Genomic DNA, 13,973 nt, shown 5'->3' on the forward strand with positions numbered 1-13,973 from the left:
TTTCACTTGTATGCAACAATTTGGATAACAGAATTGATAGCTTTGTAGCCTAGCTTACAGATGTTACAACAGTAGGTGGGGGAGCAAATACTATTGAGAAAACAAGGTGTCTTCAGAAAGACAGACAGATTGGAAGAATGGGCAAAGTAGTGGCAGATGGAATGTAGTATCAGGAAGTGTATGGTCATGTACTTTGGTGGAAGGAATAAAAGGTGTATACCATTTTCTGAACAGAGAGAAAAATCAGAGGTTCAAAAGGGACTTGGGAGTCTTTGCACATGATTTCCAAAAGGTTAATTTGCAGGTTGAGTCAGTGGTAAGGAAGGCAAATGTAGAAATGATGCTAACATTAGAGGACTAGAATACAAGAGCAAGGACGTGATACTGAGAATTGATAACCGTTTGGTCATGCCACACTTAGAGTAATGCGCGCAGTTTTGTGTCCCTTATCTAAGAAAGGATATGCTGTCACTAGAGAAAATCCAGAGGAGGTTCATGAGAAGGATTCCAGGAACTTGCATTAAGTATGGGGCTCTGAGCCTTTACTCACTGGAGCTTAGAAGAATGAGAGGGGGTATCACTGAATCCTCTTGAGAGGGGTAATAAATCAACCATGGAGTGGCACAGAAGACTTGATGGGCTGAGTGGCCTAACTCTGCTCCTATGTCTTATGGTCTAAACATGGCTGTGTGATTTCTTTCTTCATTTTGAACAGTTTTCCAGTGGCTTCTCTGTATCTATTAACTAATCATAAATTACAGTCGGAATTCTGCCCATTTACGTTGACCTTCAATGATTGTGACAAAAAGTGCCTGTGTGCTGGATAAAGATGAAGTTTTTAAAAATAGTAAATATACTGATGCAACACATGGAAGTGTGAAGCATCAGTCTCCCCCCCACCCGCCCCCATCTTATTATGCACTCTCTGATACACACTTTAATCACAGCGGAGTTTCGACGTGTCAACAATCCTGATGTCTACACAGTGACAGTTTTCTGAAATAATGCATACATTACATGCAGCATGGACTTAGCAACGATGGACAAAAAGATTAGAATGGACATAATGGGCCGAAGGACCTGTTTCTGTGCCACTTGGCACCACAACTCTAGGTTATTATTGTTTTTCTCTGTGTGGTGAAGCTTCTACTGAACGTATACAGAACTAGAAAAATACCAAATAAAAGAAAACTAATAAAATCTGGGCAAAATACTCATGAAATAATGACAGAAAATTGAATATGTAACCTGCAGGAAAAAATTGAAATCATTGCAGGATGGGCAGGATGTTATGAAAAAAAGATATTAAGAAAATAGTTAATGTGGCTGTAGAATAGCTGTAGTAACTGTGCTTTTTATTCCAATTCATTGGCCAATTTCATATCAGAATCATCTGATGAATTCTATTGATATACATTGCAATCACATACCCAGATTACGCAAGGATGAGAAGCATTTTCCAATTACGATGGACTAATGATAATTTTAAAAGGGAAGGTTTATTACTTCTCCCTTTACATTGAGGAAAAAATTGTCCTAATAGTATAATATACTTGATAGAGAAGATATTATGGAAAACAAATTAGCAAACAAGATGTGCAGTTAAAAATCAATCAAAAATAATGCTGATCAATTTAAAACAAATCAGATTACGGTCAAATGAAACTATTTTTTACCCATGAGTTACATTCAGCACCATATCCAGGTACTAAACTCCCAGATTTCAGCAGTGCAGCAAGGGTTTGTTTAATGGTGACAGAAACTCCAAAAGGGGACCATCAACTATGGAGAAGAAAATTGAGGGTTAAGGTTTCAGGGCAACAATTTACGGAATGCTGACAAGTCATCGTCGGTTTGAAATGTTAACTTTACAGTGCCGTCATCTCTTCACAGATGTTGCCTGACCAGCTGAATATTTCCAGCATTGGATTTACAGTATCAATTTACAAGGATTGAGATAAATAAAACAACAAATTAAAGACTTTGAAAGAACATTATCCCTAGAGTCAGGCTTGTGTTTTGCTTCAATCATTCAGATAAATTCTTTCAATTTTTATCAATGTACTGTGATTACAGCAACTGCAGAAAGAGTTCATAGTAGTTTTGGTCATAAATGATTTTTATAATCATACAAGCTTATAGTACAGGAAGGAGCTTTTTAGTCTGTTTCAGAGAGACTACTCTGAATGAAATATATACTTTATTCTCGTGCTTCAGTTTTATCCCATTACCCTGAAAACTGAATATGCGCTTGCAAAGAATCAATTTCCTTTGAACATTACAATGGAATTTAATTCCACCATGTCAGCAGATTTAAAAATTCCAGAGCAACACACACAAAATGCTGGAGGAACTCAGCAGGTCAGGCAGCATCTATGGAAATGAATAAACAGTCAACATTTCAGGCTGTAACCCTTGATCAGGACAGGAAAAGAAGGGGGAAGATGCCAGAATAAGGTGGGGCGGGGGGGAAGAAAGAGGAGGAAAAGCTAGGTGATATGTGAAGGCAGGTGGATGGGGGAGGGGGATGAAGCAAGAAGATGGGAGCTAATAAGTGGAAAAGGCAAAGGGCAGGAAGAAGGAATCCAATAGGATAGGAGAATGCATCATGACAGAAAGGAAAAGAGAAGGGGCACCAGGGGGAGGTGATAGGCAGGTAAGAAGAGGAGGCAGGCAAGAGGGCAGTGGGAAATGAAAAGGGAAGGGTGAGGGGAAAAATTACTGGGCTGTTCATGCCATCATCTTGGAGGTAAAACCTGGACATAATGAGGTATTGACCTTCAGCCTGACAGTGGCCTTATTCTGGCAGAAGAGCAGGCTACAGACTGACATGTTGGAATGGGAATGGAGATAGGAATTAACATGGTTGGCCACCAGGAAAGTCTGCTTTTTGCGGATGGAGTGGGCATGCTCGATAAAGTGGTCCTATAATCTACGTCGGATCTCACCAATGTAAAGGAGGCTGCATTGGGAACACTGGATACGTAGACAACCACAAAAGATTTGCAGGTAAAGTGTTGCCTCACCTGGAAGGACTGTTTGCGGCCCTGAATAGAGGTGAGGGAGGTGGTGAATAGGCAGGTGTAGCACTTCTACCACTTGCAGGGATGTACCAGGAGAGAGATTAGTGGGTGGTGACAAACGGTCAATGGAATCACAGAGGGAGTGATTCCTGCAGAAGGCAGAGTGATGTGGGAGGAGATAGGGCCAGTCAGGGTGGAAGCAGGAGGCAAATCTGACGAATTCCAGATCACAGTAAATCTTTGTGTAGAAATAATCATTACTTCCCTTCCGGTCTTTTTGCCAATTATTTTAAAATTTATGACCTCTGCTTTATCAACCAGTGATGTGGAAACCCATTTCTCCCCGTTAGCAAAAACCTTCATTTTTTTGTGAGTGTATCTGTTTGCTGTAAAAAGAACAATTGCTATACTTATCATTCCACCCCTGGTATCAATTGGTAAAACTCCTTTGCATCGTCACCAGATTCTTAACATTCTTCTTGAAGTCTGGTAGTCTGGCTGAGACCTAACCAGAGTCAGAGCATGAACTCATTGCTTTTCTGTTCATTACTCCCATCTATAATGTCAAATATCCCATGCACATTCTTAGCTCCTTTATTAACTTGCTCTAGCCATTTAAAGGAGTTTTGAATGCTGACTTGAGGCTTGACAAATAATTAAGATACAAGGGATACATTTTAAAAATTGCAACAATTAATACACACAAAAATCAAACAATGATAGTTGTTTCCCCAAGGTGAGAAAATATGGATTATCACAGATATTTGCTTCTATCAATTAAACTGCTTTTTGCATTACTTGGGAAGTATCCAGAAGTCTATCAAACAGTTAATTCTTCAACTTTGGTACTTCAGTGCCCTGGTTAAGAAGAAGAAACATCAAGCATTAATTTATTCAGGATGGACTCTTTAGTTTGCCATTATTTCCCAACCTTTTGTGGGTCAATTCATCTGCTACTAGAAAATATCAAAAAGTTTTAATGCCTGTGATCAATCAGCATTACACATCAGTGGATGGGATGCTTTAGATTACTACAGTTTCCATCCTGAATTAAGTACTCAAGTACTTTGTGTGTTATTCAGATGGATTAAAAGTAGTTTTATACCTGTAGCACACAGCTTTGCTCATCTTAAAATGCTTTAAATTTGGATGTAGGATTATGACATGGTTAACAGTCTGCAGGGATGTGATTAAAGTGGGATTGCTTCTTTCATACATGCTTGCAGTGTGCAGGCTGGAATTGGGGAAGTACTGATTGCATACATATTTGCATTTTTTTTTCTATTTCAGCCATAATCATTACTGTGTATAACCATGCCTAAATCACCAAAAGAGACAGTCCTGCAGTAACAACAATCCATAAAGGAAGTTCTGCTAGGACAAACTATGGTAAGCACAATCATGAAACCAAAATAAGGGTCTTGGTGCTGGTCTACTAGCAATAATCAATTGCAGGTTTGCTCATCAAAAGAACACATCCTCCAGCTCCAATGTTCTTGACAAGGCAAACCAAACACATGTTAATAGACATTTCCTTTATCCTAATTATTCCATCAAAGGCTCTTGAGACTTTCAGGATGGCAGCCAGAGTTCTTGATATTGTGGCAATAGCAGAACGTTTCGTGAACGTTGGTACCACCCGCTATCCTTGTGCCATTTTTTGTTCAAATGATAAAGTCATAGAGTTATAGAACACTACAGCACAGAAACAGGCCCTTCAGCCCATCTAGTCCATACCAAATTATCTGCCCAGTTCCATTGACCTGCACCCAGACCATAGCTTCCCATACCCCTCCTATCCCTGTACCCATCCAAATTTCTTAGATGTTGAAATCAAACCCACATCCATCACTTGCACCGACAGTTCATTAATCCACACTCACCACCGAGTGAAGCTGTTCCCCCTCACGATCCCCTTAAACATTTCACCTTTCACCCTCAAGTCATGACCTCTAGTTTTAGTTTCACCCAACATCAGTGAAAAAGCCTGCTTGCATTGACCCCATATCCCCTAATTTTGTACATCTTTATCAAATCTCCCCTCAATTTTTGACATTCTAGGAAATAAGGTCCTAATTTACTCAATCTTTCCCTGTAACTCAGACCCACAAGTCCCTAGCAACATCCTTGTAAATTTTCGCTGCACTCTTTCAATCTTATTTACATCATTCTTGTAGGTAGGTAACTAAAACTGCACATAATACTGTACTACAAATTAGGAGTACTCCCTAACATCTTATACAGACTCAATGTAACATCCCAACTTCTGTACTCAATACATTTGATTTACGAAAGCCAATGTGCCAAAAGCTTTCTTTACAACCTTATCCACCTGTGACTCCATTTTCAAGGCATTGTGTTTATATTCCCAGATGCATCTATTTTACCACATGCCATGCCTCAATGCCCAACCTCTCACCACATTAGACTTGCCCTGGCTGGTTCTCCCAAAGTGCAACACTTCACACTTGTCTGCATTAATCCTCCCGGGAGGGGGGAGAAGATAGCGGCGCAACGGCAGCGCGCGCGGCCACTTCGGTGAAGATATCCGTTATCTGTCAAGTAGGGAACCGTGCACAATTCTGATTTGATGGAGACGGACATGAGAGTACAGAGGAACATCTGGAAAACTTCTGAAATGCCCGCTTCGCTGCCGCTGCTACTGTGTGGTAACCGGAATCTCCGGAGCAGAAGGCCCCGAAATCCTCTGCTTTGGCTTGTTTCAGCGGCCGGGGTGAGGTCGAAGGCATTCGGCAGAGGATGGTGCTTGGGAGGCTGTAGTGGAGAGGCTGGTTGGAGGCTCGAAGTTTTCGGATGGATGGACTCAGTGTCGGCTGTGGTTGGCTGCTTCCAAGGTATCCGCAAGTTGACGGTGCCTGGAGGTTTATGGCAGGGAGTTTCTCCCTTTTGCCGCCTGCTATTGGGGACTCGGGAGTCGATCAACTCGGAACTTTGAGACTTTTTTTCTGTGACCATGGTCTGTTCTTCATCAAATTATGGTATTGCTTTGCACTGCTGTAACTATATGTTATAATTATGTGGTTTTGTCAGTGCTAGTCTTTGGTTTGTCCTGTTTTCTGTGATATCACTCCGGAGAAACATTGTAGCATTTCTTAAAGCATGTATGCATTTCTAAATGACAATAAAAGAGGACGGTGTGTTCTCATAATCTAAAAAAAATGTAAATTCACCTGCCATTTGTCAGCCCAGTTTTGCAGCTGGTCTAGATCCCCCTCCAAGCATTGATAGTCTTACCTGCTGTCCAGTTCAACCCCAGTCTTGGTGTCATCTGCAAATTTGTTGATCCAATCCAATTTAGATTATGAAGACACGTAGTCCTCTTTTATTGTCATTTAGTAATGCATGCATTAAGAAATGATACATTATTTCCTCTGGTGTGATATCACAAAACACAGGACAGACCAAGACTGAAAAAACTGACAAAACCACATAATTATAACATATAGTTACAACAGTGTAACAATACCATAACTTGATGAAGAAGTCTATGAGCACAGTAAAGTTCAAAGTTTCTCAAATGTCCCATATCTCACGCAGACAGGAGAAGGAAGAAAAACTCTCCCTGCCATGCCGACCAATCCGACTCTGAGTCACCCGAAAACATCGAGCTCTGATCAGCTCTCCGATACCGAGTACTGAGCGCCATCTCTGTCTGAACGATTCGACCTCCTTCTCGGTCGCCAAAAGCAGGCAAGGCTGGGGATTTTGAGGCCTACCCTCCGAAAGATTCCCGATCACACAGTAACAACAGCAGCGAATGGGCGTTTCAGAAATTTCTCCAGATGTTCCTCTGTGCTTTCACGTCCATTCTCCATCAAATCAGAATTGTCCACAGCCCCTATTTAACAGATACGATATCATTTTTCACCAGAGGGCTGCGCACACGCAGGCGCGCCGCCATCTTCTCCTCCCGCCTTACTACCTCAATTTACTACCTCATCTTGACTGCCAAAGGCTTTGCTGAAGTCCACATACATAACACCACTTCCTTACCTTCATCAACTTTCCCAGCACTACTTGCCACACACAAAGCCATGTTGACTATCACTAATCAGTCCCTGTCTATCCAAATACTTATGAATATATCTGGTCCCTTCGAATACCTTAATTTTCCCCACCACTGATGTCCGGCTCACCAGCCTACAATTTCATGGCTTATTCTTAGAGTCGTTAAACAATGGAACAACATTAGCTGTCCTCTGGTACTCACCCATGGCCAGGATGTTGTAAATATCTCTACTGGGGTCCCTGCAATTTCTCCATTAGCCTCCATAGGGTCCGAAGGAACTCTTTGTCAGGCCTTGAGAATTTACCCACTCTACTTTGCTTCAGGGCATCAAACACCTCCTCCTCTGTAACCTGTACAGAGTTCATGACCTTACTGCTACATTTCCTCACATCTATAGTCTGTATCTGCCTCTACGCAAATACAGATACAAAAAATACATTTAAGATCTCCATCTCTTTTGGCTCCACACATAAATTACCACCTTAAACTTCCAGAGGCCCAGTTTTGTAACCTTGCTATCCTTTTCCTCCAAGAACTCTCTTTCACCTTGTCTGCTCGAGCAACTTCATCTTCTTTTAGCCCTCCTGATTCCTTTAAGTGTTCTCTTGCATTATTAATACTCCTCAGGTACCTCATTTGTTCCTACCTACCTGCCTACACCCACTATGCACCTCCTTGTTTTCTTAACTAGGGCCTTAATATCTCTCAAAAACCAATGTTCCCTTAACCTGCATCCATGCCATTTATTCTGTCAGGAACATACAAACGCTGTACTCTCAAAATTTCACTGGCAAAGTAGACCTTTACCACTGTCCCAATCTACACTTGCCAGATCCTTTCTGATACCATCAAAACTCACATTTCTCTAATTTAGAATTTCAACCCGACTTATCCTTTTCCATCAACATACATCAAAGTTGCTGGTGAACGCAGCAGGCCAAGCAGCATCTGTAGGAAGAGGTGCAGTCGACGTTTCGGGCCGAGACCCTTCGTCAGGACTAATTGAAGGAAGAGTGAGTAAGGGATTTGAAAGTTGGAGGGGGAGGGGGAGATCCAAAATGATAGGAGAAGACAGGAGGGGGAGGGATAGAGCCGAGAGCTGGACAGGTGATAGGCAAAAGGGGATACGAGAGGATCATGGGACAGGAGGTCCGGGAAGAAAGACAGGGGGTGGGGGGTGACCCAGAGGATGGGCAAGAGGTATATTCAGAGGGACAGAGGGAGAAAAAGGAGAGTGAGAGAAAGAATGTGTGCATAAAAATGAGTAACAGATGGGGTACGAGGGGGAGGTGGGGCCTTAGCGGAAGTTAGAGAAGTCGATGTTCATGCCATCAGGTTGGAGGCTACCCAGACGGAATATAAGGTGTTGTTCCTCCAACCTGAGTGTGGCTTCATCTTTACAGTAGAGGAGGCCGTGGATAGACATGTCAGAATGGGAATGGGATGTGGAATTAAAATGTGCGGCCACTGGGAGATCCTGCTTTCTCTGGCGGACAGAGTGTAGATGTTCAGCAAAGCGGTCTCCCAGTCTGCGTCGGGTCTCACCAATATATAAAAGGCCACATCGGGAGCACCGGACGCAGTATATCACCCCAGTCGACTCACAGGTGAAGTGTCGCCTCACCTGGAAGGACTGTTTGGGGCCCTGAATGGTGGTAAGGGAGGAAGTGTAAGGGCATGTGTAGCACTTGTTCCGCTTACACGGATAAGTGCCAGGAGGGAGATCAGTGGGGAGGGATGGGTGGGACGAATGGACAAGGGAGTTGTGTAGGGAGCGATCCCTGCGGAATGCAGGGGGGGGGGAAGATGTGCTTAGTGGTGGGATCCCGTTGGAGGTGGCGGAAGTTACGGAGAATAATATGTTGGACACGGAGGCTGGTGGGGTGGTAGGTGAGGACCAGGGGAACCCTATTCCTAGTGGGGTGGTAGGAGGATGGAGTGAGAGCAGATGTACGTGAAATGAGGGAGATGCGTTTAAGAGCAGAGTTGATAGTGGAGGAAGGGAAGCCCCTTTCTTTAAAAAAGGAAGACATCTCCCTCGTCCTAGAATGAAAAGTCTCATCCTGAGAGCAGATGCGGCAGAGATGAAGGAATTGCGAGAAGGGGATGGCGTTTTTGCAAGAGACAGGGTGAGAAGAGGAATAGTCCAGATAGCTGTGAGAGTCAGTAGGCTTATTAGTAGACATCAGTGGATAAGCTGTCTCCAGAGACAGAGACAGAAAGATCTAGAAAGGGGAGGGAGGTGTTGGAAATGGACCAGGTAAACTTGAGGGCAGGGTGAAAGTTGGAGGCAAAGTTAATAAAGTCAACGAGTTCTGCATGCGTGCAGGAAGCAGCGCCAATGCAGTCGTCGATGTAGTGAAGGAAAAGTGGGGGACAGATACCAGAATAGGCACGGAACATAGATTGTTCCACAAAGCCAACAAAAAGGCAGGCAGAGCTAGGACCCATACGGGTGCCCATAGCTACACCTTTAGTTTGGAGGAAGTGGGAAGAGCCACAGGAGAAATTATTAAGAGTAAGGACTAATTCCGCTAGACGGAGCAGAGTGGTGGTAGAGGGGAACTGATTAGGTCTGGAATCCAAAAAGAAGCGTAGAGCTTTGAGACCTTCCTGATGGGGGATGGAAGTATATAAGGACTGGACATCCATGGTGAAAATAAAGCGGTGGGGGCCAGGGAACTTAAAATCATCGAAAAGTTTAAGAGCCTTTTCCATGATTATCTTGAGACCAATGGCATTATGATCACTGGATGCAGAGTTCCCCCACAAACTTCTGTCAGCTGCCCTGTCTCATTCCCTAATAGGAGATCTAATATTGCACTCTGTGTACTGGTTAAGGAAATTTTCCTGAACGCATTTGACGAACTCTTTCCCATCTAGCCCTTTTATAGTATTGGAGTCCCAGTCAATACGTGGAAAGTTAAAATCACCTTCTTTCACAATCTTATGTTTCTTGCAATAATCTGATCTCTCTACAAATTTGCTCCTCTAAATCCCACAGATTGTTGGCTGGTCAATAATATAGTCCCATTAACGTGGTCATACCCATTTTATTCCTCATTTCTACCCATAAAGCCTTACTAGACAAGCCTCTGCAGGCTGTCCTGTCTGGGCACTGCCATGACATTTTCCCTGATTAGTAATGCTTCTCCTCTCCCTTTAAACCCCCTCGCTCTATTACGTCTAAAATAATGGAATCCCAGAGCACCGAGCTGCCAGTCCTGCCCCTCCTGCAACCAAGTCTCACTAATGGCTACACGCACTGATCCATGCCCCAAGCCCATCAGCCTTTCTTGCTATACTCCTTGATTGAAATATATGCAGCTCAAAATATTAGCCCCACCATACTCAACTTTGATTATTGACCTTGCACGTAGACTTAACAATACGTCTCCACAACCACTCTTGTGTATTTAATAAATAGTAATATTTGAGGAAGATTGTAAGTATACAGTTTGATTAAGCATTATTTTTCACTCACACATTCCATTACAAACTATACAGTATCTAAAGCACTTGAATAGCATACACAATGGTGATACCATGTCACAAGTGCACACCTCAGTAAAGTAAAAATGAAGTACTCATGTTTATCCTCTGGCCCCCCACGTTTTTACTTCAATTAGTTTTAGAGTTACAAAAGACAGCACTGGTGACGAGCAAGTTTTAAAATGAACCCGAGGCGACTACCTACCTGTTGAAGCACAGCATCTTCTTTCTTCACAAGGGGGAAAGAAAGACATTTGAGTTAATAAAAAGCACAGCATTTTCCCCCTTCGAGACATAGGAGTAGAAAAAAAAGGCAGAAAACAGTCGAAATTCATGGGTTCATAAACAGTGAGTACTGGGTGATAATAATAATAAATTTGAAAAAAGCAAGGAGAAATGACTGACTATGTAGAAAGATAGGTGTGCTTGATTGCACAGGTAACAGTTGGATATTATATACCAAGTGATTTTGCACAAGTTAACAGTTGGATATTATATACCGAGTGATTTGAGTAGCATTTTGAATCGATTGAAAGAGTTAATAAAAGGCAAGTGCCAGTTCTCACCAACCCCCCCCCCCCAAACCAGGTCCATTAGGTGGAAAGGCATAGTTTTATAGAAGTTTAACTGCTACACACAAACCAGCTGAAATGAGCTTTGCTGATATCGTGAATGTAATGCAGGAACTTTTAGAACAGAAACCATTGTTGATTGCAAAAAACATTTTAGTTTCATAAGTGGACTCAAAGAGGAAGGGGAGTCCATTTCAGTGTATGTGGCTGAATTGAAGAGACTGTCTGAGCTTTGTCATTTCTGCGATGGTTTAATGATGCAATGAGAGATTGTTCAGTTTGTGGAATCTTACAAGAGAGCATTAAAATAAAAGCTCCGAACTGAAGCACAACTCACGTTTAAAAGAGCAGCTGAAATTGCTGAATCAATGGAAACTGCAGTCAGAGGTGCAATTGAGTTACAGACAGGAATGAAAGTGAGTGTGAACAAAACTACAATGTCCAAACACAAACCTGCCAGGCTGAGCAAATTATGTTACGTTGTAGCAGGGATTACATTCCTGTGGGAATGACATTTCTAACAGTGAAATACAGCAACCAACAAGCCATATTGGGCTTGTATGTGGTAAAAACAGAAGGCCAACATTGTGGGGATGTGACCAGCTGAGACAACTACAACTTGATTGGAGTTCCATCCGTACTTGCAGGTTACATCTCCTGCGATAGAGTCAACTGAGAGCGAATTTAAAAAGGAACTGGGTGATGCCACTGCAGTGTTCAAAGATGGCACTGGAAAACTCAAACATATCAAGGGTGAAATAGTATTAAATAAAAATGCTGCACCCAAGTTTTATAAAACCCATCCAATTCCTTATACCATCCATGATAAAGCAGCAGTGAGATAGACCAAAGGAATTATTTCCAATGTTGAGCCGATCCCATGGACAATGCCATTGGCCCCCAGCAGCCAAGAAGAATAGGTCTGTCAGGATCTGTGCTGATTTCAAGGTCAACATCAACCCAGTACCGAAAGTAGACCAACACCCTCTGCCTAGGATAGGTCTTTGCAAACTTTTCTGGAGGAAAACACTTCAGCAAAGTGGACTTAGCTGAGGACTATCTACAGATGGAGATGGAAGAGTCCAAAGTGTTTCTCACCATAAACACTCACAAAGGGCTTTATCACTATGGACCAGGTTCAGCAGCTGCCCAGGCACACAGCGATAGCTGGATGACATCACTGTAACTGGTGAAGATGAGGAAATCATCTCCAAAATCTCAAGATAGTGTTCAAAAAGATAAGATTATATGGTCAGAACATAACACATCAAGTGTGAATTCCTTAAACCATGCATTACTAATTGTAGTCACATCATTGATGCACAATTATACAAGCGAACTGAGAAAATTCAAGCAGTGGTGGATCCCCCCCACCCCCAAGGCCAAAGGATGTATCACATTTGGTTTGCCAAATTACTATAACAGGTTCCTGCCCAACCTGGCTACTGTGCTCCACCTCTTGAACTCATGACTGCAGATCGGGAAGAAATGGCAATGGACAAAGCAGTACAAGATGGCTTTCTGAAAGGTAAAGGAAATGGTGGCGTCAGACACGGTACTGACACATTAATGATCCACAGCTTCATGAAGCTTGTGATGCCTCACCTTGTGGTATAGGTGCAGTTATGTCACGTGTTGAATGATGAAAGTGAATGTCCCATGGTCTTTGCATCACCTTCCCTAACTGCTGCAGAGAAAAAACATGCACAGATTGAGAGAGAGGATGGCTTGGGAAGTAAAACATTTCAACCTGTACTTGTATGTTGAGACTATCCTCATTACTGATCAAACACTAGTGCCCATTTTCATTGCATGGAAGGGTGCTCCACTAACAGCAGCAGCACAAATATGGGCTTTACTCCTTGGAGCTCACAATTACAAGATCAAATTCAGAGGACTGACTAATCACGGACATGCTGATAGAATGTCCTGTTTACCCTTAGAAAAGGAAATACCTGAAAATACTTACAAAAGTGGACACACCGAGGTATTCTCCCCAGTGCAAATCGAAAGTCTCCCTATTACGCCAGCAATGATCCAAAGGGAAACCGGAAAAGTCCCCACCCAGTCTCAGGTCTACATGGCCACCCAACACAGCCGGTTCCAGAAAGGACTAGCCCTTGGCAGAGGTTGCCTCATGTGGGGAAATTGAGAATTGTTGTACCATTCAGGCTGAGACCCAGTGTTGGAAGAGCTACATACTAGGCATGATCAAAATGAAAGCGTTGGCTCAAAGATTAGTCTTGTGACCTGGGGTAGGTCAGCAGATCGCGCAGCCTGTCATGCACTGTTCGCAATGCCAACACGTCCCGAAGATGCCAAAAGTAATGCCTCTCCATCCCTCGGAATGGTCTGCATTGACCTGGTGGAGGATTCATGTGGATTTTGCCAGACCACTCATGGGCACTAATTTCTTGGTAGCAGCGGATACAGCGACAAAGTGGCCAGAAGAGTTCCCAATAGCCTCCACTACAGCCTCACATATTGTTGATGTGTTGAGAAGCCTCTTCAAGGACTGGTGTTCCAGAACATCCTAGTCAGTGACAATGGTCTGCAGCTTGTTGCAGAACATTTTCAGTCAATCCTGAAAATGAATGGAATAAGACGTTATGTCTGCACGATACCACCCAGCTACAAAAGGCTTGGTGGAAAGGTTTGCCCAGAGTGTAAAGAATGCACTGTGAGCAATATCAGTAGAGAACACTAAACTGAATCAGAAACAAGAGAAAATCTGCAGAGGCTGAAATATCAAAGCAACACACGGACACAAAGTGCTGGAGGAACTCAGCACCTATGGAAAATAGTACAGTTGACGATTTTGGCCGAGATGCTTGGAGAAAAAAAAAACCACGATGA

The 13,973-nt window shown here is 42.9% G+C and overlaps 1 protein-coding gene across 1 annotated transcript in view; it reads right to left on the reverse strand.

Annotated features, from left to right (window-relative positions):
• Positions 1-922: 922 nt before the first annotated feature.
• The window catches only part of spata18 (spermatogenesis associated 18), a 70,171-nt gene continuing 57,120 nt past the window's right edge, over positions 923-13,973 (reverse strand). Inside the window, exons 15-16 of the mRNA XM_063043154.1 lie at positions 10,751-10,774; positions 923-3,881 (exon numbers count right to left, since the gene is read on the reverse strand). Of these exons, the coding sequence (XP_062899224.1) occupies positions 3,874-3,881; positions 10,751-10,774 (32 nt within the window). The 3' untranslated portion in view covers positions 923-3,873. The remainder of the gene's footprint in view (positions 3,882-10,750; positions 10,775-13,973) is intronic.

The sequence above is a fragment of the Mobula hypostoma genome, chromosome 3 (genome assembly GCF_963921235.1).
Source record: "Mobula hypostoma chromosome 3, sMobHyp1.1, whole genome shotgun sequence".
Taxonomy (NCBI): domain Eukaryota; kingdom Metazoa; phylum Chordata; class Chondrichthyes; order Myliobatiformes; family Myliobatidae; genus Mobula; species Mobula hypostoma.